The sequence below is a fragment of the Scardinius erythrophthalmus genome (genome assembly GCF_964197995.2).
Source record: "Scardinius erythrophthalmus genome assembly, chromosome: 7".
Classification (NCBI taxonomy): domain Eukaryota; kingdom Metazoa; phylum Chordata; class Actinopteri; order Cypriniformes; family Leuciscidae; genus Scardinius; species Scardinius erythrophthalmus.
The window spans coordinates 25,621,182-25,647,324 of NC_138227.1; the positions used below are offsets into that span (position 1 = coordinate 25,621,182).

Consider the following 26,143-nt stretch of genomic DNA (forward strand, 5'->3'; position numbering starts at 1 on the left):
GGAAATAATTTGTAGTTTTTATCCTATTGTCTACTATATTTATATGCTTGGTCAGTGTCATTGTGTGTTTTGGTTTTATTTGCTGTTGTAGTCTGTAGGACCTTTGAAATAACTGAAATCATTTAGTAAAGTGATATGGAACTGCAATGCGGTAACGACCTGCCTGGAACTACTTTAGCTGTGCATTTCCCTAAAAATAATCTCAATTTTCAGCATCATTACTCCATTCTTCAGTGTCACATGATGCTTCAGAAATCATTCTAATATGATTTGATGCTCAAAAAAATTTTCATTACTATTATCAGTGTTGAAAACACCCAGCTAGAAATTTTTTGTTCTAAAAATGTTCTGAGAACATTATCATGCAGTGTTCTAATAATGTTTTCAGTGGGTAGTTTTAGTTAAGTACCCAGAATGTTCTCCTAAAAGGTAGAAAAACATGATATTTTTACAGCCTGCTAACATCCCTAAAGAAATCCTCAAAATCTTTCATGCAAAATGTTCTACTTTTGTTAAAAAGTCAATTGACAGGAATGAAAACATTTATCTCAGGACTTAATAATATCCTCAACACATTTTACGCACATTGATTTGATAATGTTCCTCCTCTATTATTATGAATCATTGTGCCAATTTTTTTTTTTTTTTTTGAGAACATTGTATAATCTGTTACCTCAATAATATCCTCAAAACATTTTCCGAAAATTGATTTGATAATGTTCCTCCTCTATTATTATGAAAAACTGTGCCAATGTTTTTTGTTTTTTTTTGGAGAACATTGTATAATCTATGGAAGCTTGTTTCCGCCACTGAATAAAACATTTTAAAAGATAATTGCGACTTTTTATCTCACAATTGTGAGTTTACATCTCGCAATTCTGACTTTATTTCTCAGAACTGCGTGATATAAAGTCAGAATTGCGTGAAATAAAAGTCAGAATTCTGAGATATAAGGTCAGAATTCTGAGATATAAAGTCAGAATTGCGAGATATAAAGTCGCAATTGCGTCTTATAAAGTCAGAATTCGGACTTTTTTTCTCAGAATTCTGACTTTATATCACGCAATTCTGACTTTATAACACATAATTGTTGAGTTTATATCTCTCAATTCTTTTTCTCAGAATTGTGAGATATAAAGTCCAATTCTAAGGGAAAAAAAAGACGGACTTTCTTTTTTTTAACCTTAAAATAGTTTATATCTCACAATTCTGACTTTATAACACGCAATTGTGACTTTATTTCACGCAATTCTGACTTTATATCTCGCAATTCTGAGAAATAAAGTCAGAATTACGAGATGTAAACTCGCAATTGTGAGATAAAAAGTCGCAATTGTCTTTTTTTTTTTTTTTGTTGCTGAAACAAGCTTCCATAATAATCTGTTATCTCAATAATATCCTCAAAACATTTTGCACAAATTATTTTCAGGATCCATTGATGAATAGAAAGTTCAAAAGAACAGCATTTATTTGAAATAGAATCTTTTGTAACATTGTGTCTTTACTGTAACTTTTGATCAATTTAATTAATCCTTGATCCCCCCCAAAAATAACTTACTGACCCCAAACTTTTGAACAGTAGTTTTTAATGTTACAAAAGTTTTCTATTTCAGATAAATGCTGTTCTTTTAACTTTTCTACACTCTCAGAAAAAAAGGTACAAAAGCTGTCACTGGGACAGTACCCTTCAAAAGGGTTCTAATATGTACCATTTAGGTACTAATATGTACACTTTTGGTACCAATATGTACCTTTGAGGGACTAAAATGCACTTTTTAGGTACAAGGTGAAAATGTACCGCCACAGCGACAGCTTTTGTACCTTTTTTTTCTGAGAGTGTACTCATCAAAGAATCTTGAAATTAAAATGTAATTGCTGTTTTCAACATTGATAATAATGAGAAATGTTTCTTGAGCATCAAATCATCATATTAGAATGATTTCTGAAGGATCATGTGACACTGAAGACTGGAGTAATGATGCTGAAAATACAGCTTTGATCACAGGAATAAATTACACTTTACTGTTATATTCACACAGATAACAGCTGTTTTAAATTGTAATAATCACAATATTACTGTTTTTTGTATTCTTAATCAAATAAATGCAGCCTTGTTGAAAAGAAGAGACTTTTTTTAAAAACATAAAAAAAAAAATCATATCGATCCAAAACTTTTGAACGGCAGTGTATATTTTGCAAAGAATGTTCAAAATACTCATTAAGACAATGTATTTGCAGTGTAATCGTCGATGACGAGTAGCTTTCGATAATATACAGTAGATGTAGCCTAATGCTCAACAAAGTTTGAAAAACTGTTGGCTCTTGTATAAATGGATTGCATTAATAAAAGGTAATAAACAATGTGAAACATTCTCTTGTAATAATAACGTGAAATGGTTTGCTTTCATTTCTTAAACCACATCAACTGATTAGACAGGAAGAGGTCTATAAAAGCATCACCTCAACTGACAAAACATCACATGCGGAACAACGTATAGCCTATTTATAAACGCCTTAGATAGTGCGAGGCTCAAATCTTTCGGCAGAACTTGACATGCACTGTTAGAACAGTCTACTTGGATATCAAATATAATTTTAGTTAATTAAATTCAGTTTATAGACTTTTGTGACTCGTGAGACGTTTGGAGTACCTCAATGGGGGGGTTGATGAGTGATGGCTGCAGACCATGTGTTATTATATGTGCTGTATTACTGCTGTCCTCCGTCATAGGATACAGACCAGTAATTATTGTTCACGGGATATTTGATGGACCCAAACAGTTCGAGATGTTGGCGAATTTTATCCATCAGGTAGGCTAAGATATTGATATCTATCTGTCTATTGAAATAAATGCTCTTCTATTTTTAATTAGTTTAACTACACACAATAAAACTGCTTTTTATTTGCATAACATTTTTGCAATGCAATCTTTCATACAGTATTTTGTGAAACACATGTGTGTTTGAGGGGAGGCGGCGGAGTAATTTAAAGGGATAGTTCACCCAAAAATGAATATTCTGTCAGTAATTGCTCACCCTCATGTTGTTCCAACCCCGTAAGACTTTTGTTCATCTTAGGAACACAAATTAAGATATTTTTGATTAAATCTGAGAGCTCACTCACTCCTTCATAGGGTGGGCTAATCGATTTCTGCCATCCCAGAAAAGTTAGTAAAGACATCGTTAAAATAGTCCTACTATAGTTGCTCAATCTTAAGTTGCCCACACAGAAGAAAATGAATAGTTGAATAAAGTCGTTATTTTTTTTTTTTTTTTTGCGCACTATAGGTATTCTCGTCACTTGATAAACTTAAGGTTGAGCCACTGTAGTCACTTGGACTATTTTAACGATGTCTTTACAAACTTTTCTGGGATGGCAGACATACCTAGCAGTCTCTGAAGGATTGAGCCATTTCATCAAAAATATCTTAATTTGTGTTCCGAAGATGAACGAAAATCTTACGGGGTTGGAACAACATGAGGGTGAGTGATAACTGACAGAGTTTACTGACAGAAACTAACCCTTTAAGAAACATAATGCTCTTCTATTTGTTCTACTACATTTCTCATTTCCAAACAAATTCCTCTATAAAACTAGGCCTACATACAATAAAACGACATAAAACTTGCATAACATTTTTGAATGGGTAAATTTTGGGTCAAAAACAGAAGAAAAAAAAACACCTATTAAAATCACAATCTAAGGTTTGAGTTGCATAACCCTTTTAAAGTAGTTTTGGTTTCACATCACCACACTAGACGCACAGTTCTCCTTTTTTTAAATCTAAGATGAAACTCACTAACTTCTCTTTTCACTGTCTTAGTCTCACCCAGGTACCAATGTGACCACAATAGGCCTGTATGACTACATTGCCAGTATTAAGCCACTGTGGCAACAGGTAGAGAGCTTCAGAGAGGCCGTCAGACCCATCATGAACAGCGCTGAAGATGGTGTCCATCTCATCTGCTTCTCACAAGGTCATCTAAACTCATTAATCTCATCATAAGCTGTTTGTTATATGCACTACCATTCAAAAGATATTTTTAAAGCTCTTATTCTCACCAAGGCTACATTTATTTGATTAAAAATACAGTACAAACAGTACATTTGTAAGTAAAGTAACTATTTTATATTTGAATATATTTGAAAGTGTCATTTATTACTGTGATGGCAGATCTGAATTTTCAGCAGCTCCATTATTCTTCATATTTTTGTGAAATTTGTGTTTTATTTTTTGTAACAAATATAAAAATCTTTACTGTCACTTTTGATCAATTTAATGTGTCCTCGCTGAACAAAAAATGTTCTCAGGTGGTTTGATATGTCGAGGGGTTCTTGCTACCCTTCCTACACACAATATCCACTCTCTGATATTACTGTCTTCGCCAACAGCTGGCCAGTATGGAGGTCAGTCAAATCAAATCCTCCCTGAACCACACACCACAACATCTGTTTTCTCTAGAGAAACTTCAAACACATTAATCTTTGTCCATGCTTCTACAGATTCGAATTATTTGAAATACTTTTTCCCTAAAATCATCAAGTCAAAACTGTACCATATTTGTTACACTACACAAGGACAAAAAATATCTATCTGCAACTACTGGAATGGTAAGCAGATGTGTCACTTTCACGCAACAATTTGTTCACCGTTCTGAATTTCATTTGATTTACAGTGAATCTTATTTGCCTTTTTCTCTCTTTAGATCCACACCAAAGAGAGAGATACTTAAAGAGCAGCAACTATCTGGCTCCACTCAATGGAGAGATAGAGCATGCCAATTTAACAGGTAATTTAAGATTGCAACTCAGATGGTTGTTTGTGCACTTTCAGTTCAGTGTTCTTGAGTCATGTTGTGTTGTATGCTTCTGTTCCCTCTCAGCGTGGCGAGACAGCTTCCTGCGCATAGAGACTCTGGTGCTGATCGGCGGACCAGATGACGGCGTTATTACACCATGGGAGTCAAGGTCTCTGACATCAGTGTTATTATTATTTTGAATGAGCTTTTATTTTTATATTCTTAGTTTTCATGTTAATATTAGTTATTAGATTACGTGCTTTTGTTACTTTATTATTATTATTTTTAATATTGCTATTTAGGTGCAACTCCCATGTTGTTCCAAACCTGTATATAATTCTTTCTTCTGTTGAACACAAAAGAAGATATTTTGAAGAATGTCAGTAACCGAAGAGTTGAACTGACTTGCATAGTATGGAAAAATATACAATGGAAGTCAATGGGGAACCGTAAATTTTTTGGACGCCAACATTCTTTAAAATATCTTTGTGTTCAGCAGAAGAAAGAAACATACAGGTTTGGAAAAACATAAGGGTGAGTAAATGATGACAGAATTTTCATTTTTGGGTGAACTATCCCTTTTAGTAAATCTTACTCTTCATTTAGTTCAAAGCCAACATTTCTAGCTTTTCAACTAATATTTATATTTCATTTAAGCTTTATCAATTAATAGAAATGTTTTAAATAGTTTTAGTTAATATATTATATCACATGATATTGAGCATCTGTCGTTTATCAGAGTTTGACTGTCTTACATGCTGCTAAAGGGTTAACCTGTGGCAGTTCAAGCGACTGGAATGAATGTGAGAAATATTTAGAGTGGCGTTTGAACTTTAAAAGGTCTTATAGGATTATGCGGTGCCTTTTTAAAGCATGTTTGCCATCTTTAAATGTAGGTCCTGAATAAAACATACTCATTTCATATCTTTTTACTGTTTATTTCTTTTTCCCCCACAGTATTTTTGGGTTTTATGACAGTAATGAAACGGTGATTGAGATGGAAAAGCAGGATGTGAGTGGAAGCAAGGCAATATTAATTAGTTTATGTTGTTCATGGTTTGTAGTTGCTATTGCATTTTAGTAATCCTAACCATTTGCCTCTCTCCCCAGTGGTATCTAAGAGACGCTTTTGGCCTGAAGACATTAAACTCAAAAGGAGCCGTGGTCAAGTGTGTCGTCCCTGGTGTTCACCATACATCCTGGCATTCAAACCTCACAGTCTACCAGAATTGCATAGACAAATGGCTCTCCTAATCTACAGAGACAGAAACAAGCTGATGGCCTCACATGCATGTGCACAATCCTGAATGTAATCATGTCTCGTGCAGATTATGATTGTACTCTTTTTAATCACCTAAGATATTTTCTATTATCTGTGTAGACAATTAATGATTCTCTGCAGTAGTTGTTTAGTTTTCTTTTATGTAAAATCAGTTTGAATATTGTGAGCAGATTATTTTGTTAGTTTTCTAATTCTATTTATAAAGATACTACAGGACTAATATTTTGTTTTACTAAAAATAAATGATTAAATTGTTATAAAAAAAGTATAATGATTGCAAGAAAATGTGTGTGTGTTCATACAGTACTGGTCAAAAGTTTGGAAACATTACTGGAAACATTATTTTAATGTTTTTGAAAGAACTATCTTATGCTCATCATGCATTTATTTGATCAAAAATACAGAAAAATACAAATACATTGTGAAATATTATTACAATTTAAAATAATGGTTCTATTTAAATATACTTTAAAATATTATTTATTTCTGTGATGCAAAGTTCAAATTTCAGCATCTGTTACTCCAGTCTTCAGTGTCACATGATCCTTCACAAATCATTATAATATGCTGATTTGATACTCAGTTTTATCAATGTTGGAAACAGTTGTGATGATTAATATTTTTTGGGAACCGATGGTACTTTTTTCAGGATTCATTGAGGAATAAAAAGTTAAAAAGAACTGCATTTATTTAATATATATATATATATATATATATATATATATATATATATATATATATATATATATATATATATATATATATTTATATATATCTTACAATATAAATATTCACTATAAAGTTTTATCAATTTAACACATCCTTGCTGAATAAAAGTATTACTTTCTTTCAGAAAAGAGAAAAAAATTACTGACCCCAAACTTTTGAACAGTAGAATAGCCTATATTTTTACACAAGATTTCTATTTTAAATAAATGCTGTTCTTTTTTCTTTTTTTACTTTTTATTCATCAAAGAATCCTAAAAAAGGTATCACAGGTTATAAAAAATATTAAGCAGCACAACTCTTTCCAACATAGTAAATAAGCATATTAGAATAATTTTTGAAGGATCATGTGACACTGAAGAGCAATGATGAAAATTCAGCGTTGCATTACAGAAAGTAATAAACCGGGATATTTTATAATATTAAAATAGAAAACCATTATTTTAAATTGTAACAATATTTAACAAAATTAAAAAAAAATGTATTTTTGAGATATATTAAAATATTAATATATTTTTATATATTAATAAAATATGTTTTTGAGATGATACAAATCTCGTCTGTAATGCGCATGGTTGCGCGAACAGCTGGAGTGCGCCACGCAGCTGCGGGCTTAACAGGTATTTATGGTGACGTCAGCAAGGTAGAGTGGGCGCGCGGCGACTGCCACTCTGGTTCGGACGCGCGAGATCTCCTGTTCGAGACCGAGGAAACACTTCCTGAGCTTCGGTAAGCGACCTAATCGGTACTTTTGCGATTGTAGTGGGATATTTTCGATTCTCGCAACTTATCAGGTCAGTTGACGGCTGTGTTGAGGAGTTGTTTGGTCTATCATATCATGTTTTGTCCTCTGCTGGGTCATTCTGACATTCCGTGAAGCCGAAAGTCAGTTTCACGTTCATATCAGCTGCGTTTAAAGCGCTCTGATAGAGGTTTAAAATAAAATTTGAATGAGCACACGAGAGTAAAACAGGGTAGCTGAGATTATTCATCGTGTGGAAAGTCCTCTGCCAACGCGTCACTCTTTTACATAATTTGTGTTTTCAATCTGCGCCTTTGAATTGAAAGCGCTCGTGCTAGGCTTTCATAGATTTGATTTAAAGTAATAGTTCACCAAAAAAGAAAATACTGTCATCATTAATTCATCTGAAGTTGTTCCAAACCTCTGTTCTTTTGTTTTGTGAAACAGCGATGTTAGGCAAACTGACAGTCACCGTTCACTTCCATTGAATTCATTTTCATTGTGGCTGTCAGTCCCTAACACTGTGTTTGACATTTCCTTTTGGGTTCCAAAGCAGGGAGCAAGTCATACAGGTTTGTAAAAACACGATGAGAGTAAATTGTGATGATTTTTTTCATTTTGGGTGAACTAAGCTAGTGTGGCATCCACTTAAATTCTTCATCAGGTTTGTTGTTTCATAAAGCATTTTTACCATTATAAAGCATTTGTGTGTGTGTGTGTGTGTGTGTGTGTGTGTGTGTGTGTGTGTGTGTGTGTGTGTGTGTGTGTGTGTGTGTGTGTGTGTGTTTAGTGCTCAAGGCCAGTGTCCCAGCCCATGTAAACATTGACTGTCATTAGGGGAGAGTGGGCTGTCATTCACTGGATCCACCCCAGCCAAAGGACAACAGTGAACAACCACACAATACAACTACTGACAGATTTACTCAGGTGTGTAGAGAATATAAACTGTGCTAGAGTGCTTTAAAAGCACTCAGATGGAAATATCATGCTGTATAATTCTGTAAATTATTATTTTATCCCCATGGGACACTCAAGGAGAATTTCGAGGAATGTTTACGCTGATGTCATTTATCATGATGATTATTTGGGGTGATCTATTCCTTTAACCCTTAATCGCTGTTTGGGGTCATTATGACCCCACTGGACTTTTCTTTCATTTTTTAAAAATGTTACCTTCATATCAGAGGCATGAAACTCTGGGACTTTTCCTAAATAACCTATCTAAACATGCACAAAAAAACTGGGCTTGATTTGGTTGTTCTAAAGGTGTGTAAAAAAAAATTTACCGTTTAAGCTGTTTGGGGTCAAAATGACCCCACATTGAAAATGAATGGGAAAATGAAAAAAATGACTTTTTTTTATTTTGTTTGTCAAAAAAATAAAATTAAATCCATTATAAATCTGAAAATTTATACATATAAACCAAGGTCTGGTCCTAGAGCATAAATAAAAAGTAGAACGAACTTTCTATCTCATACACACACACACACAGACACACACAAACACATAAACAAACACACAAATGTATGTGTTTGCAACAGAGAGCATTTTTACAGAAATTGGTAAATAAAATAAACAAAACTGGCATAAATCTAAAAAAATTTACATTTAAATCAAGGTCTGGTCCTAGCGCATAAACCCAAAGTGGAACGAACTTTCTATCTCATACACACACACACACAAACACACACAAACACACACAAACACACATGTATGTCACTGCAACAGAGAGCATTTTTATAGAAATTGGCAAATAAAATAAATAAAACTGGCATAAATCTAAAAAAAAAATTACATTTAAATCAAGGTCTGGTCCTAGAGCATAAACCCAAAGTGGAACAAACTTTCTATCTCATACACACACACACACACACACACACACAAACACAAACACACACAAACACAAACACACACGTGTATGTCCCTGCAACAGAGAGCATTTTTATAGAAATTGGCAAATAAAATAAACAAAACTGGCATAAATCTAAAAAAAAATTACATTTAAATCAAGGTCTGGTCCTAGAGCATAAACCCAAAGTGGAACGAACTTTCTATCTCATACACACACACACACACAAACACACACATCTATGTCACTGCAACAGAGAGCATTTTTATAGAAATTGGCAAATAAAATCAACTAAACTGGCATAAATCTGAAAAATGTCACATATGCAACATGGAACAAGCTTGTTCACACACACACACACACACACACACACACACACACACACACACACACACACACACACACACACACACACACACACACACACACCACAGTCATGTCATAGTGGTGACTTGTAATGGTTCTGCAAATGTATGTATAATCATTTGCAAAAGCAGATAATTCAAAATATATCAGAAAACAACAACAAATTCTAACTCTGACAAAAATACAGATTTTTTTATGTATTTCAAAATGTTTAAATAAATATTCACAAAATATATATATCAAAGTTGTGAGGAGAAGTTGAAGCATCACAAACAATAAAGTGAAAATGAATGAGTCTCTATGGCCCTCTATTGGATATATGTGGTCATTGCACTTTCTTTCTTTAATTATAATTTCTAAAGTTTTTCCACAAACTAGCAGATGTCAGTATTCTATCTCTAACACATAGAGCAATGTCCAAAAACTATTTAGATTTAATTAAGATCATCATTTAAGTGATTTTTTCTTTAAAAAATCATTTTTCATGAGCCAATTTATGGCCTAGTTATGTAATTGTGCAGTAAATAGGTAAAAAACTTCAAAATTTCCACAAAAACACAGCATAAATGTATAGTTGAGAAGTAAATAAAAAAATGATATATAGTTTTCCATATAAAAAATGTATATTTCCTTATGCAATTGCTCTTTAAAAGTTTGGGGTCAAAATGACCCCAAACAGCTTAAATGTTGTCCTTTTTTAACAGCGATTAAGGGTTAAATTAGTATTTACCTTCATTATTTTAAACCAGATATCATTGCCTTGGCTTCATCCACCAGCACCCATTGTGCACTTCTTCTTTTTTTTAGAATGCTTTAGTCAAAATCTTGATATGTATTTATTTATTGTTTGTTTTTTATTATAGTTTGTTTATTATTCTTAATATTATTATAGGGCACCTGCTGTATTTATGATGACTACACGAGGTAAAAGTGAAGGATGCCGCATCTGTGGGAATGACCTGCAGGGTAACCAGCGGCGATGGTTGTATGCAGGTCAGAACAGAAAGGGGGCACAACCTCAGACCCCAACAGACTCTTCTAGCAAGGGAAGCTTGCCCAGATCAGCACAAAGCAGCCCGTGGGGTATGAACTGCAGAGCACGTTTCCAACAACTTACATTTGTTTGGTATTACTGAATCATTTTTAAAATGCTATTAAATGAAATGGAGGGGAAAAATGCATATTGCTGCATAATTCATTTGTGACGCTATTAAAGTATTGTTTAGGTTTTAGATAATCAGATATTTTATTTATTTTTTTAAAGATGATATTGCATATTTAAATATAATTATGTACTTTTATTTTTTTAATTCTAGGCAGCACTTTATCTCTCAGCTCCTCCCGTTCGCTCTCGAATTCTCGCGGCCTGCTCACCCCTACGAAAGGCATCGACCTGCTCAGTGTGCTGACACACATACTAGAGCAGCCTGTACCACGCGGGGCCGGTCAGGGGGAGTTTTTGTGTGGCAAGTGTGTGTCCGTTCTGGAGCGAGTTTTCAAGTTCGACACCGTTATCTCCCGAGTCCGAGTGCTGTCGAGTGAGAGACTCCAGAAACTCACTCAGGAAAGGGACAAGATTAGGCGATGGGTGCGAAGCATGTACGATCAGCGCCACTCTGTTAGTTCTAAGAGAAAAGAAAGCTCCAGTGAGGATGAAGGGGACAGGAAGGATTCGGTAGGGGAAGGATACAGAGAAATGCTGAGGGACAACATGGCCCTCTCCGAGTACGAATGGTGGTCTGAGAAAGCCGATTCGTGTCCGTATTATAGGAAAACAGGGAAACGGTGTCATCAGGGCAAGAAGTGTGAGTGTTGCGACTCCTTGAGGGTGTCCGACTCGGACTATGAGTCCGTTTGTGGGATTCCACGTCACTTGCCCGATCAAGCCTTCACGTCACTGGGCCTCTCTCGAGACAAATCCAGCAGCATGCCCCTTCATTGGTTGAGCATGCCATCCGTCAGATCAAGCCCCGCCTCGCTGTCTGGTTCCTGTCATTCTTTGCGATCTCGATCCCGCACTACCTCCATCCAATCGCTGGACTCAATAGACGGCACTGATGCGTTTGATTGGCAAGAGGAGCATTCGGCCATTATAGACACCGTTTTCAAAGAGTTGAGGGGAATTGAAGGAAAGGCGGTGAGGTCACCTGCTGGAAGTCGTATTCCCGTGTTAGACCGAGGAGATGTGCAGAATGGGAAGGATGAGGTGGATCTGAAAGCAGGGTTAGTGAGGGTCCTAAATTTCGGAGAGGGGGATAATGGTACGTTGGATGAGTTTGAAGAAGAGAACAACGACATCCTGACCGAGCTAAAAGATGACTTTATGCCATTACAGAGAGAGGTGAGGGCTGTTGACCTCTTTTTGAAATTTTCGACCTCTTTTTCATACCTTGCCGTTCATTTTTATCTCTCTTTTCTTTAGACGTCTAAAGTTAGGGTGCACCTTGCTGTGAAGCAGCTGCGTGAACAACTTGTTCAAGCTCAGGCTCGCATCAGAACTCTAGAGGCTCAGCTCAGGGAGACCAACAAACCAGCAACCGATGCTCCTGCCAAGCCGTTGAAGTCTCTGCAAGTGGTGAGTGAGACGGGGCAGGGATAATTGAGTTTAATGGCATGGTGCACTGAAGTGTGCACTGGAGGCATTGTGTTTTGGAGACTTAGCACAGCACGCCTGAGACACACCCTCTCCTAATCTTTCTGTTGACTTTTTGTTTTCAAATTTGGTTTCAAATGATGCCTTATATAGGGCATAATTACAGAAGGTGTGTGTGTGGATGTTTTTAAAAAGACACAAACACACCTCCTCCAAGAATCTTCCCAAACCAGAGGAGTTTGCCCTGGGCTTTAGTTGCCGTTTCTTTCATAACAGGTTTTACAGCTGCTGCTTTGCTTTTCTCTCTTTAAGCCTTAATCATGTATTCAATATGTTATATTTTTCAACTAAATCATCAAGAATGAATTCATAAAAAGTGGTCCGGACACTTTTAAGCCATTTTAAGAATTTCATTGCATTAGATGACAAAATATTAACTTTAATTTGATAACATTTGTTTTCAAGAAAGATAGAACGCACCTTTCAAGTAAAATGTTTCATAAAAATACATTTGTAAGGATAAAACAGTACGTTGTTAACACTGTTAATTGAAATAAAGCAGAACATAGAATATTAATATTAGATGAAAAAATTGCATGACAATTAGAAATGTTGTCTTGGCAGCAAATAAGTTTTAAAGCTGCAGTTGGCAAGATTTTTTTGATCATATTCACTGAAACCGACACTATGCTCTGACAGAACAACATAAATCAGCCGGTTTTAGAAAAAACCTGCGCTTCTACGTCCACCTGGAGCCTGTTATTTGTTTTGCAAAAATCCACCGCTCCCGGTTCTTCTGGTCCAACCAGCGCAGGGGGGTGTGAGATCTGACTGTCAATCACAGTTCGGGCACACGCCACAGGTACCCCCTCCCCCGCGCACGTTACAATATCATATGAAGTTCGCAGGTGTGTTGGATTGTACGAAGCGTGATGGCGGAGAGAAAATCTACTAACAAGCTTCCAATTCCTTGGTTATTGCTTTCTATAGGTAGATTAGCCAGGGCAGCCTACCTCCGAGTCCATGGTGTTGATCGATGCTGAAGAGACGCGCGCGTTCACAGAAAATCTGGTGCACACGCACTGATGAGCACGAACTTGATGGGACGGCTCGCTGGTAGTGGGGGAGGGGCATGATAGTTGTAAACATTCAAAATTTTGGCTAAGTCTACCCAATCTGCCAGACTTGCCGACTGCAGCTTTAAGTAAAAAAATTACAAAAATACACTAGATAACACTGAATAAAAATGACAAGAGCAAAATTACTCAAATGAAACCTAAAAATATAAAAAATAAAAGCTAACTAAAAATATAAAAAGTTAAAGCTAACTCAAAATATTAATAAATATTATGTAAATAATACTAAAATAACACTGCATAGAAGTATTTGGACACGTTGTTAAAGCCAAATAATATATTCATAGTGATGAACTACACCTGTTCTGTTGGGACACCTGTGTGAACTTGAGGAGAACTGAGGGTACTTTTACACGGGAACGATGTACTACAATGTAAACGATGCGTTTTTCGCGTACAGACGACAATGTTGTCAAAACGATCCACGTTCACACTGATCCTTGAAATGACTAAAACACTGTATTATGCTGCCAGGCCAGTAGGTGTCACTTTGTAAAGAAACCCTACGAGTCTATAGACTGAACACGTCACCGTTTTCACAAATTCCCATTTTTGTTGTTTACATGGAGACGATAATGGGATAATTTTCAAAAACTAGCATGTTTTCAGGCCCCAAAACACGGTTGTCGTGTAAATGGACGGCAAATACGCATAAAATGTTTACCGTTTTTAGCTGAAAACGGTGTCATGTAAACGGCCCCTGACTTCATACATCAACTAAAAATCACATTGACATCAGTTGTTTACAATTATTGGCAAAAATGGCTCAGAAGAGAGAAGTTAGTTCTGAGAAACACTAGCAGCATTTGCTTGCTTACAGATAAATTTGATGGATTGTTATATAATGCAATGAATTAAGTGTAACATAAGTGTCCAAATACTTTAACCGCTCTCTTATGATCTACCTTAATTCGGCATTTTACAGAGTGCTGTAATTTCCCAGCACTGGTACTTTCTGGGTTGATTCTATTGAATTGTTGTTCTCTAGTGTGAGGTGATAGCAGTTATATAACACTAGTGGAATGCAGTCACAAGAAGTCACAATGCCATGAACTGTCCCTCAGGCATGACACGGAGTCATTTTGCTAGGAATGATGCCTGTTTATGAGACTAATACCTATCTGATCTGTTTTGGCAATACAGACCAGTTTGAAGAATAAAAATGACCTCATAGAGAGTCTCAGCCAATCACTACACAGCAGAGAGAACATAATCCAGGTGAGTCCTGTATTGATGAACTCGTTATAGATTCAGGATTGTGTGGAGGTCAGTGAATGTGTGCTCTCCTCTCTTCAGGAATGTGTGACTTTGATCCAGACGCTGTGTGCTGAGCAGGGAGTGGAATCAGAGGACACTGACAAACTCGTCAAAAAACTGGCCAGTGCAGTGACTGATACACGCAGTGAACGCGAGGTGAGGTCTGGTGTGATGATGAGCACGAGTTTTGTAAATGAAGACTGCTCAGACTTCTGTTGTTCCTAAATTAAGCCAATTATAATCACTATAGACCAACCCTAATCGTATAATACAATTTGTGGCATTATTTAAAAGTGCATGAAAGCATTATTTAGTCACTTTATGAGCCAATTGTCCTCTTAAACATCATCCTATAATAAAAAAATAGTAATAATATTATATACAAATATTAATAAATAAAACATTTATTATCATTTATTTTTTTATTTAAATTGTATATGCACTACTGTTCAAACGTTTGGGGTTAATTTGACTTTTTAAAACAAATGAATGCTTTTATTCAGCAAGGCTGCATTCATTATTTGATCAAAAGTGACAGTAAACACAAAAGTGTTTTTCAAAAGAACATTTCATATTGCTGTTCTTTTGAACTTTCTATCAATCTAAGAATCTTGAAAAAAAAGTATCACGGTTTCCACAAAAATATTAAGCAGCACAACTGTCTTCAACACTGATAGTCCCCAAATCTGCATATATTAGAATGATTTCTGAAGGATCATGTGACACTGAAGAATGGAGTAATGATGCTGAAAATACAGCTTTGCCATCATTATAATAAATTACATTTTAAAATATAATAAAATAGAACACAGTTGCTTAAACTTGCACTAATATTTCACAACATGTTGATAAAATAAATACAGTCAAGAGACTTCTACCAAAAACATTTTTGAAAACCTTACTGACCCAAACTGTTTTTTTTTTTTTTTTCATTATCAACTTGTGAGGACCATCATTTTAAGCAGTTTTAAGCTGGTGATTTCACCCTTACAAATATAGCAAAAGTACACAGTGTGAGCATACAGTGAAGCTCTGGCTAACACACCCTACTGGGTCACTGTGTGTGGGGTAATTAACTTGGTAAATGAGCAGTTCATGTTTGCTTCAAGGAAATGCTGGATGCACGTGCAGTCCATAGTTCTTATACTTTATTTCAACGTTCATGTTTTAATCAGGCAGTCTTGGAGACCCAGCTGTCAGATGCAAGCGAGAGAGAGAAAGCCCTGGAGAAACAGCTGCAGGCCGTAAGGGACGCTGGCAGAGAGCGAGACCGAGACTTCATCACACTCAACACTGTGCTCCAGTGTAACCAGGATGTTATTAACGTGAGTTAAACAAACAGTGCTGTAATTCAACGGTACACACATGTGTTTACTTAATCACTTGGTTAGTGCCTGCTGCTGTTATACATGACTGCTATAGATGTGTTAGTAAATGAGGCATTGATGGCTCATATACAGAAAACAGAGCTCTCAAAGTGCAACGTTTTTAGTTTCACAATAGGTTTACATTGTGAACAAATAAATTAAGTCATTAAATGGTGAAAAATGAGTCAGCCTTCAACTTTACTTGAGAATAAAATCAATGTTTTGTATCTTCAAATAGCATCTGCGTGTAGAGCTTGGAGAGCGAGATCGAGCTCAACAGGAGATGATGAAAGAATGGGAAGTGTGGAAAGAGAGAGATTCAGCCCTGACTGCACTGGTGAAGGATAACAAAGACTATATTTCCCAGCTAAAGGAGGCACTCGACAGTTCATGCAAAGATGTGCAGGTAGATGTGGTGTAAACTCGCCCCCGGCTGTCTCTGACCTCTCTTGCAATTGATTTAGTTAATGTATAATTTCCAGTAGTTAACTATTCACTTTTTCCTCGTAGGCACTCTCAGACTCTCTGATTGGACGGGGGTTGGAAGGGGGAGGAGCTGAGTCTGGATTGGTTGATCGGCTGCGGGAGAAAGAAGCTCTGCTGGTGGCGAGCTTCAGAGATAGAGAGGAGCTCAGCACCACCATGTTGCAGGAGATCTCAAGACTCTCCTCGGCCTTAACCGACGCTGAAAACCTCATACTGGTAACGTCTGATAAAGACATGTTTAATTTCCATAATTGTGGCTTTTTTTTTAACACTCATTGCCAATCATTTTTAGTATGCTGGACATCTCCAAAACCTTCCACTTATCTATTTTGATACAACAGAAAAGCAATTGTGCCACCTGGTGGTGTGTACATACATTGCTCTGGCCAATACCAGTAATTAGTGATGCATTGAAATACATTTTTTACCGAACCACTGAAATAGTTTTCATTTAGCCAAAAAGGAAACCGTTAATGATCAATTTATTAATCACATTTATTTAATAATCAACACTCAAATAAAAACTTAGCTGCATATAGACATTTACGTTACAGATAAGGCATTTTATCTTTTTTTTTATTATATAATTGTGTTTCTACTCCAATTCATTGTTGAAATATAAACGTTTAAGCAGTGGCTGTAATAGAAAAACATGTTTTCATGATAGATGTATTCAAACATGCATTAAATAATGATAACAGGCTAAATGAAAATATATTAAACATGTAATATTGCCCATATATTTATCAAAATGCGTTTTGATTTGATACTGGTTTGTAAGTTTTCATCAACATGCATCCATGTTCTTTCAGGACCAAAGAGAAAATCACAAACGTGCCATCACTGCCCTATCAGAGCAACTCAAAGACACACTTAAGGAGCTGAGAGAGAAAACCAAGGAGAAGAAGGAGGCTGAATTAGGGTGGAAGAAGGAAAATAAGGAGAGAGCTTTCGAGGAAGGGAAACTGAGGGACAATCTTCAGAAGAGAGATCAACTTATAGAGGTAAATGACCTGCCTCCGCTTACTGTAGGTGTGTACATCCACCCTGAGCACAGATTATTGATGTGATATTTTTTGTTTGCCCTTCATAGCAAGTTCTTCTGGAGTTAGAGGAGCGGGACGGTGTGTTATCAGAGCTAAAGCAAAACATCTCTAGCAGACTTGGACCCAAGACAGCCCTCAAACACACACTGTGAGTGTGTGATTAAACACATACTGTGAGTTTAACGATGCTCTGTGAATACTGAACTGCACAATGTATTGTTAATTGACTGCAATGTCTAAATTCTCTCAGATGCCTTTCAATTTGCTGTACTAAACTAACAGAATTGATGATCTGGTTCAGCGTCTGATAAAGTTAATAATTCTGTTCAATAGGTAGTTCTCTAGTTTAGTCAATGAATTTGAGACAGGCTAAAGTGTACAGTAAGTTGTGAATAATGCCAATTGTATGTTCTGACAGATTACTCAAAACTGAATTTTGGAAAGTTGAGGGTATATAATGAAATATTTTAGTTCATATGAATTTATGATTGGTTTTTTACAGGTTGCTTTAGTCATTTTGATTGAATACAGCCATAAAATGTTCTGATTACGTCTCACACCGCCAGATTGTGGTTCTATGATTTACATAGTTACACACACGTGCCTTTTCAGCACTCATACATGCTTTGCTTATTAATAATTATTTTCCCATGATCCATAATCCCTACAGCCTTTAAATGTTGTTGTTGTTGTTGTTATTATTATTATTATTATTAAATGTTTAAATTGTTTTATTGATTATGGCTGCTGAATATGTTGAATGCTGCTTTTCTCTTATTGTTTGATTTACTGTATCTTTTCCCTCATGTTCTGTTCCATGTGATCTTATATTTGTCCTGTATTTATAAATGTTTTCTCATGTTGATTTGTTTTTGAGATGCAGTTAGATTCCCAACTTGGATGTGCTATCTTTGTTCCAGTGTAGGAAAATCTTTTTCACAGTAGAAGGATTTACAGACTGTCTGAAAAGGACATGCTTTTTTTTAATTAGCTTATTTTATTTGGGTAAGCTGGAATCCCCACAATTTGAGGCAAACCTCATAAATTACATTTAAAATGAAGCCTCAAGTTTGCGTGGGTTTTGCAGTTCTAGAGGTTTTCTTTTATTAAAGGTTCTTTCTTGAGAACTCAGGGGTTTAATTGACAATAAAGCCTCAAATATCCAAATTGGTGTGCTTTGTGTGATCATTATGTCTCTGGAAAGCATCTGGAGAACTTCATATTACAAATTTCTAAAAACATATTTAAGTATATAATATAAGTATATCTATTTCCTATAGGTTTCAACATAATACAAATCCTTGAAATATATATATATTTTTAAAAATACAGCATGGTAAAATTATAAATAATTTTTAATTATGTAGTTATAAATAATTTTATTTTGATTAAAGTATGGGGTATTTCTTTGAATGTAAAATGCATTTAAATGTAATATTAATGCCAGTGGTGGAGTGTGTTGAATTGTGATTGGTTTTCATCAGAAATTCTTCAGTAGACCTTGTAATATCTGATATTAAAGCTAGCATTTATTTTTTGTTATGCCTCCATCCATGCGTCAAAATAAATCTTTATTTTAATAATTAATATGGTCTGACAGACTAATTTAGGGTGTCTGTTGTACATCACAGCATACGATCCGCTCACATCATGTAACAGGATCTCACTGATTGAGTTGCAGTGTGAATGGATCTGACTGAACATTGACGCTCATTCACTAGTGTGTCTCGCGCTACCCAATCAGAGCTCTGTGCGCGTCCCCGGTCACTTGAGGAACTGTTGCGTTGGAGACAACCAACACTTTTAAACCCAAACAATTTGGAGTTATTCGGGTAGTTCCACCGATGGTAAAGCTGTCGTAGTTCAGTACCGTGACCATGAAGCGATCCGTCCGGTCCGCATCTCCGGCTGTGGCTGTGGGATCTAAAGGCTGGAGGGACGCGACGGTCCGCTCGATTCTGCGCGCCGCGGATCTGACGCGTCAAACTCGCGTAGATCAACTGCACTCTTCTACACGCTACCGCAGCCACAGCGTTGGGACATTTACCCACACAGTTCCTCAGTTAACAGCTTGCAGTGACGAAAAGGACCACAGTGAGAGTGACTCGGAAAAGAAAGATGAATTCCGACCTAAATACACTGGAAGTATGGTAAAGTAACTCAGAAGTAGCCATAGGTGACTGGTTTGCTTTTAAAAAGCAAATTTAAACAATATAAATTTACAAACTCAAGTATGGAACAATAATCTGCATGTGAATATACACAAATAACATGTAATTATCTCCCCAGTCGTTTAGCCTACCTATGTGATATGCTTAAACGGACAGTTTGGGTTTCTGATTGGCCAATATTGGCAACAGCGTTTTCACCATATTGTTGCGAATTGTCATTTTTGTTGTAAAGGAACGTTATGTTATTATGACTCTTGAGTCTGCATGTCTTACTACATTTTCGTAATAAAACAACATTAATTAAAGTTTGTAGCCTATCCGTAATATGTTCGTATCGAGTAGCCTACGGCTATTTATTTGTGAATACCTTAACTTACAGTACATACAACTTTGTGGCGCTTTGAATTTCTAAATACAGATTTCCTGTTTTTATAGTTCCTTTAAAGGTCATGGTGACGGAAAATATTAGATGGACGGAAAATAGACTAATATTCCAATGTTTTGCGTTCTTTCGCAAAACATTCGCGTTCCCCTGAGAAACGCAAATGTTTCGCTAACGGACGCAAAGTTTCTCGTGGGAATGCTAAAGCATTATCTGCTAAGTTATATAATTTTGATTCCATCCAATATTTTTCCACAAACATCACATATTCTTTTCCATCATCATGTTGATTTTAAGGTGATATTATATAGGTTTATCGGGAATATTATGTAGGTGATACCGACCATTAGCCAACTTAGCCTACACTGGATTATTTACCACTAAACCAATTTCAATCAACCACTAGTATATTTTAAAATATATTACAATAGAAAAGTTAGTGTAACACTTTTTGTAGTTACTATATTAATTACTATAAATTATGCATAATTACATCCAACTATCCCCAAACCACACCCTTGTCCTAACCCTATAGAAATGATATAGTTACCTATTATTACTAAGTACTTAATTATATAATTACACTGTAAAACAGACACCTTAAAATAAAGCACAATCCTGTTTTTACTGTATTGGTGAGCAAAAGCGAGAGAAAAAATCTTTCAGACTTATGAAAGGTAGTGTATGAAAACACTAGAACTATGCATTTGCATATGCAAATTAACTGTCTGAAGGTAAATGTACTGTACATGTTCAGTAGGATTCTACTACAAATTCCAACATTGCATGTGATAACTACAGCTTTGTTTTTCTTTGATAGCTCACTTCCAGAATCATTAGTGGCCCCTTTCCCCCGCCCGTCCTGCGTGATCAGAGTGCGGTGGTCAGCGCAGGTATGGTGGCTGAATATATGCGGGGTGTGAGAGAGGTGGAGGGTCACCTGCGCAGACAAGCAGGCAGGGTCACACAGGAGGACACCAGGCTGGAGCATCAAAGGGAACGACTGGAGAAATTACTCCGCAGTCTGAGGAAAGCATTGCAGGTCAATCAGCAAAGTGCTGATGGCAGGACATTTCGACCAGCCACGACAGAGACCGTGAGTAGCCACAATATAACCAACTCCATGAGGAGTCAAAGACATAAAAATGAGAATCTTCAAAATGTATTAAATATCATCGTGATGAGTCAAGAAAAATAAAGAGTGCAAAAATCATGGCTTCCACTAAATGTTTTGTCAAGATACGGGATGGAGCCGATGATGTTCTACACAATGAACGAAGAGTCCTGAATGTGCTCAAAGGAGAACTGGAGAGCATGTTGAGGAAGACTTTAACTCAACAACAGGTGAAAAATAGGCCTTGCTGCTGGATATTTAAGATATGTCAGATGCCTGTAATTGTTTCCACACAAAATGCATGAAGTTGAACTTGCATGTTCAGTAGAATTAAATCTAAACCTTTTTTCTTTGAGGTTTTGGCTGAGAGCAGTAAGCAGTTGTTGGATTGTGCGTTTGAGAGATCCAGAGTAATAGATCTGCTCCCCCAGCATGGCTCACTCTCAGCGGGTGTGAAAACCTATCCTTCACCCCTCTCACAGAAACCTGACCCCACCGGACCGTTTACTCCAGGTACACCAGGACACTTATTAAAGGCACTCTATGCAAGATTTGTACCTTAATATAACAGCTTCAAAATCATTTCAATGGTAAACGAACTTGTAGTAGGGCGAATCATCCCGATAGCAAAGCAGGGGGGACGCCGCTGGCAAAACCAGCAATGCAAGTTTGAGAGGTGGCGCTCCGACAAATCTCGCGAGAATCGCGAATTGCTTTACAGCACGACATCACATACATCAACAACATATGAAACAGCCTCTATAGAGCTGGTAAAAAATTCACAGACAACATATGTTCACATTCATAGCACAATTCAAACGGGACCAGAAAATAATTATTTTCTCACATTCACTTGCATTGACGATTTTTCAACCTAGAGGTCCAGTGGGGTTAGCTGAAGGGGCGGGACTTACCAGCTCTATGGAAGACACTAGCACGCATTTCAGACGTGAATCATGGCAGAGTCGACGAAGAAAACGAAGAAAGCGCAGTCAGAAGAGTGCAGAGACGGCTCTGCGTGAGGGGTATTTACGACAGTAATGTTAAATACAAGTACTCCACAGCGACTCTAGGGGTCACTGTTTGAGAAAAACAGAAACTACATAGTGTGCCTTTAAAGTCTCTCACCCTTCCTTTTTGTCCAACTTATAAGCTAACAACTGTTGGTCTCTAATCTTTCTCTGTCTGTCGCTTACCATCATCATCAAGAGTGCAAACAGGCTTTGGATTGTTCATCAACAGTACTCCGTGAATCTCAGCAGCTCAGAAAGAACGTTTCACAAGTCATGAGGGATGTCATCAAAAAGCAAACAGATACGCACCAATCAGCCAGCGAAGCCCTGCAGAAGAAAATCACTGAAACTATCCGTCTGGAGGTGTGTGATTACAGTGCAGAGAGAAAAGGAATACTTAGGATTAATGTTTACTAATTCTAAGTATTCTCAGATAGAATGAATCTGAATAAGGTAAAATCAATGAAGATAAGTACAGTTCAAAAGTTAATTTTTTAAAGTAATTTATACTTTGATTAATTAAATGGATCAAAAGTGACAAAAAGTGATAAATTTATATCACAGAAGACTTCCATTTCAATGATTCAAAAATATATATTTAATGGACGGGGATATATAGAACTTTCCAAATTACAGGCATTGAAAACCCATGGAAATTTGCATAACTTTATCTGGAAATGGAAGAAAAATACCCTTCCAAAGTGTTGTGATGACATTACAAACATAATTAATTTGCCCTGCTTCTATTTCGTACTTGAGGAGTTAAATGTGACTTTTGATCTAAGGTAATTAAAGTTGCTGCTTAGTGTATTCAGGTATACATGCTTTTTCTTCTTCCTCATCAGCAACATCTGACACTGAGCTCCGCTGCCACGAGGCAGGCCATTTACCGCAAACAGAGACAGATGCAGTGTGCTGGCTACAGTCTTGGCAGAGCTATGGTATGTTATCTTTAGAGTCACATATTGATATTGTAAAAACAATTTTATAAAACGGATAGTTCCAGTCCTTGATTCTGATTGGTTGAGCCGCGTTCGAAGCCGTTGTAAATTACTCAACAAACATACACCTGTGACCGCATGTGATTCTTTGTTGCTGCATGTGTTGCTTAGCAACCCCTTTGCTTGGCGGAGGAATAAATGTGTTATAACGTTATAATTTTTGTTGGTGTTTATTTTATGAATGAAATAAATATTAAAATGAATATTTTTATGGAGTAACCGTTTTATAAAAGCAATAAGCCCCTTGAAGCCGTGTTTTACAGTGGATTTAGAACAGCTAAAGGGGCGTTGTTAGGCTGTTCTCACTGTAAAACACGGCTTCAAGGGGCTTATTGCTTAATTAACACTTACCCATAACCATGTATAGTTCACTAAATGAAGCTAAAAGTGCTGCTAAATATCCTACATTCTGCATAACATGTTGACTTTTTCACTCATTGATTATTAAAGATGAATTCCTTACCTCCCTGCAGGGGCCGGTTTGCAGAGCTGATCTCTTTTGTCGTGAGAGATTAAGCAGGCCTATGACTCAGCTGTATGGGCGGCATTCAAGTGTTGCGCTGCCGGAATCCGACCTCCTAACATGGGTCAGCTTTTTTGTAATCTGACATACCTAAAATTCCTTTATGAACTTTCAATCATAAAGGGCAATACTTCCTAGTCTTTGGTTCTGTAACATTTGGAGAAAGCTGGCTGGGTCGAGGATCTAAGCGCAGTGAGAACATTTAATAAACAAACAAACAAACAAACTAATCCAAAACTGGGAAACACAGGGAGCGCAGAGAGCATAACCAGACATACATGGCTGGGTAGACTAATCAAGGGGGAAAACTACAAAGAACTACAACATGGCACAGAAGTCCTCCCAAAACACGTACAGGGAGTATTTAACAGGTTCTTAGCATTATTGCACGGACTGTACTTATTTTAAAATGATTTTCAGAATATATTTTTGAATATGCAGTTTTAGTATGGCAAAATACATAAAAAAAAAATGTTGTGACAGTATGATTGATTATAATTCAATTTAATAATAATGTAGAGCACAAACAGTACATCATATTTTTTTTACTGTAAATATATATAGATTTGGGGTCAGTAAGATTTTTTAAATGTTTTTGAAAGAAGTTTCTTATGCTCACCAAGACTGCATTTATTTTACAAAAAAATACAGGGAAAAAAATGTAATATTGTGAAATATTACAATTTAAAATAACTGTTTTCTATTTGAATATATTTGAACATTTTATTTATTCCTGCGATTTCAAAGCTGAATTTTCAGCATCATTACTCCAGTCTTCAGTGTCACATGATCCTTCAGAAATCATTCTGATATGATGATTTGCTGCTCAAGAAACATTTTTATTATTGTCAATGCTGAAAACAGTTGTGCTGATTAACATTTTTGTGGAAACCATAATCATCGTTTTTCAGCATTCTTTGATGAATAAGAGTTAAAATCAGCATTTATTTGAAATAGAAATCTTTTGTAACATTATAAATGTCTTTACTGTCATTTTCTAAAAAATAAATCTTACTGAGCCCAAACTTGTGAACAGTGGTGTAGGTTGATAGTCTAAATTGAAGACATTTACATTTACAATTACAATGAGTGCTCTGTTAACACATACATTTCCCTTGTACTCTCAGGGCAGTACTATGCTCCGGAAACATCTGGAATCCTCAGGGAAAGAGATTGCAGAGCTGCAGTTTGCCCATCAGCAGCTGGAGGAAGACAAGTATGGAAAGCATGCCGCTGGCAGTGTGGACTCTGCTGTTGTCAGGCTGCGGCGTAGACTCGTACGTCCACAGTCTGTCCGGCCTGTAACCAGTTAAAACTCTAATAACAGCAATTTTAACATAAAGACGGTGCTTCACTTTCTAAAGGTAGAAATCTTGGGTCTTTGTATATATTTTACAAAGTTACCATGTGGTGTTTTCAAAATGAGTGTATGGTGATTTCTGTGTCATTTAAAATAAAAAGATTTTTGATCATAATAGTTAGGAAATATAAATGCAAAATGTACGGAGGCTCAGTAGTGCACAACACAACAAAATTTAAAAAGCAAACATAAGGCCCATGAACACCCCTATGGTCGCACTGGTTGGGAGCATTTCCGTTGTGTTGTGGCTTGATTTTGTGGTGTTGTGGCTTGATATTGTTGTGTTGTGAACTTATGTTTGCTTTTTAAATTTTGTTGTGTTGTGCACTACTGGGCCACTGTAAAAATGTGTGACAGACATGTGAAAATGTTAAAGATTTGTCAACAAACAGAACAACACTTAACACCCTATTAATTTCACACTGGAGTTTACATACATTTATGGAGACACAGTATTTCCTTTTGACTCATGATTTGCTGGGTCACCACCAAAACCTTAAATAAAGATTTATAGTCTGGTACAAGAGTTGGAGTCATGATCTTGGTCTTGGTCTGGAGACCACATAACCATGGTCTGGGTCTAGACTGCAGTCTAGTGTACTAAAGGTGATAATTACCTCAACCAATCGCTGGACCATTATTGTCATCATTATAAACATGCATACTTTTATATATATATATATATATATATATATACATATATATATATATACATACACATACAGTATATATATATACATATATTACATACAGTATGCTACTTTTTCTCCGTTTTAGTTCTTTAATATTCTGGTCTTTATCTGGGTCTTGAAGGTCTGATCTTGTCTTTAACTCTGCCAGTAAAACAGAGCAATGTCATTTTAACACAAACACTTTTAAGGGGTCCCATTATGTTTTTTTACAATTTCAAATTTCTTTTTTGTTTAATG

At 36.2% G+C, this 26,143-nt stretch overlaps 3 protein-coding genes across 3 annotated transcripts; all 3 read left to right on the forward strand.

The window, feature by feature from the left end:
- The first annotated feature begins 2,464 nt into the window (after nt 1-2,464).
- On the forward strand, nt 2,465-6,360 carry ppt2a.2 (palmitoyl-protein thioesterase 2a, tandem duplicate 2). Its single transcript, XM_081369777.1, has 8 exons — nt 2,465-2,811; nt 3,825-3,978; nt 4,313-4,408; nt 4,505-4,612; nt 4,708-4,791; nt 4,885-4,969; nt 5,758-5,812; nt 5,911-6,360. Exons 1-8 carry the CDS (start codon nt 2,656-2,658, stop codon nt 6,052-6,054), a joined length of 882 nt encoding a protein of 293 aa, XP_081225903.1. The 5' UTR covers nt 2,465-2,655; the 3' UTR covers nt 6,055-6,360.
- Nucleotides 6,361-7,464: 1,104 nt separating this feature from the next.
- On the forward strand, nt 7,465-18,815 carry LOC308693359 (uncharacterized protein). Its single transcript, XM_081370213.1, has 12 exons — nt 7,465-7,537; nt 8,388-8,477; nt 10,658-10,848; nt 11,082-12,106; nt 12,188-12,340; nt 14,638-14,712; nt 14,791-14,907; nt 15,927-16,076; nt 16,357-16,524; nt 16,629-16,820; nt 17,417-17,608; nt 17,698-18,815. Exons 3-12 carry the CDS (start codon nt 10,674-10,676, stop codon nt 17,800-17,802), a joined length of 2,352 nt encoding a protein of 783 aa, XP_081226339.1. The 5' UTR covers nt 7,465-7,537; nt 8,388-8,477; nt 10,658-10,673; the 3' UTR covers nt 17,803-18,815.
- A 712-nt stretch (nt 18,816-19,527) lies between these two features.
- On the forward strand, nt 19,528-25,350 carry tektl1 (tektin like 1; the record flags this gene model as incomplete). The annotated part of the gene is made up of 8 exons (XM_081370214.1): nt 19,528-19,800; nt 21,024-21,299; nt 21,443-21,547; nt 21,674-21,830; nt 22,527-22,693; nt 23,176-23,271; nt 23,805-23,918; nt 24,982-25,350. The coding sequence occupies 8 exons, from the start codon at nt 19,528-19,530 to the stop codon at nt 25,165-25,167; spliced, it is 1,374 nt and encodes a 457-aa protein (XP_081226340.1). The 3' UTR covers nt 25,168-25,350.
- Nucleotides 25,351-26,143: the final 793 nt, after the last annotated feature.

Bases quoted from the DNA above. Each gene is read 5' to 3' on its own strand.
- ppt2a.2 (XM_081369777.1), top strand. From the start codon at position 2,656: ATGGGGGGGTTGATGAGTGATGGCTGCAGACCATGTGTTATTATATGT. The intron at 3,979-4,312 runs GTCATCTAAACT...AAATGTTCTCAG, and splicing joins TCTCATCTGCTTCTCACAAG to GTGGTTTGATATGTCGAGGG. The intron at 5,813-5,910 runs GTGAGTGGAAGC...CTCTCTCCCCAG, and splicing joins TTGAGATGGAAAAGCAGGAT to TGGTATCTAAGAGACGCTTT.
- LOC308693359 (XM_081370213.1), top strand. From the start codon at position 10,674: ATGATGACTACACGAGGTAAAAGTGAAGGATGCCGCATCTGTGGGAAT. The intron at 10,849-11,081 runs GTATGAACTGCA...TTTTAATTCTAG, and splicing joins AGCACAAAGCAGCCCGTGGG to GCAGCACTTTATCTCTCAGC. The intron at 14,908-15,926 runs GTGAGGTCTGGT...TGTTTTAATCAG, and splicing joins ATACACGCAGTGAACGCGAG to GCAGTCTTGGAGACCCAGCT.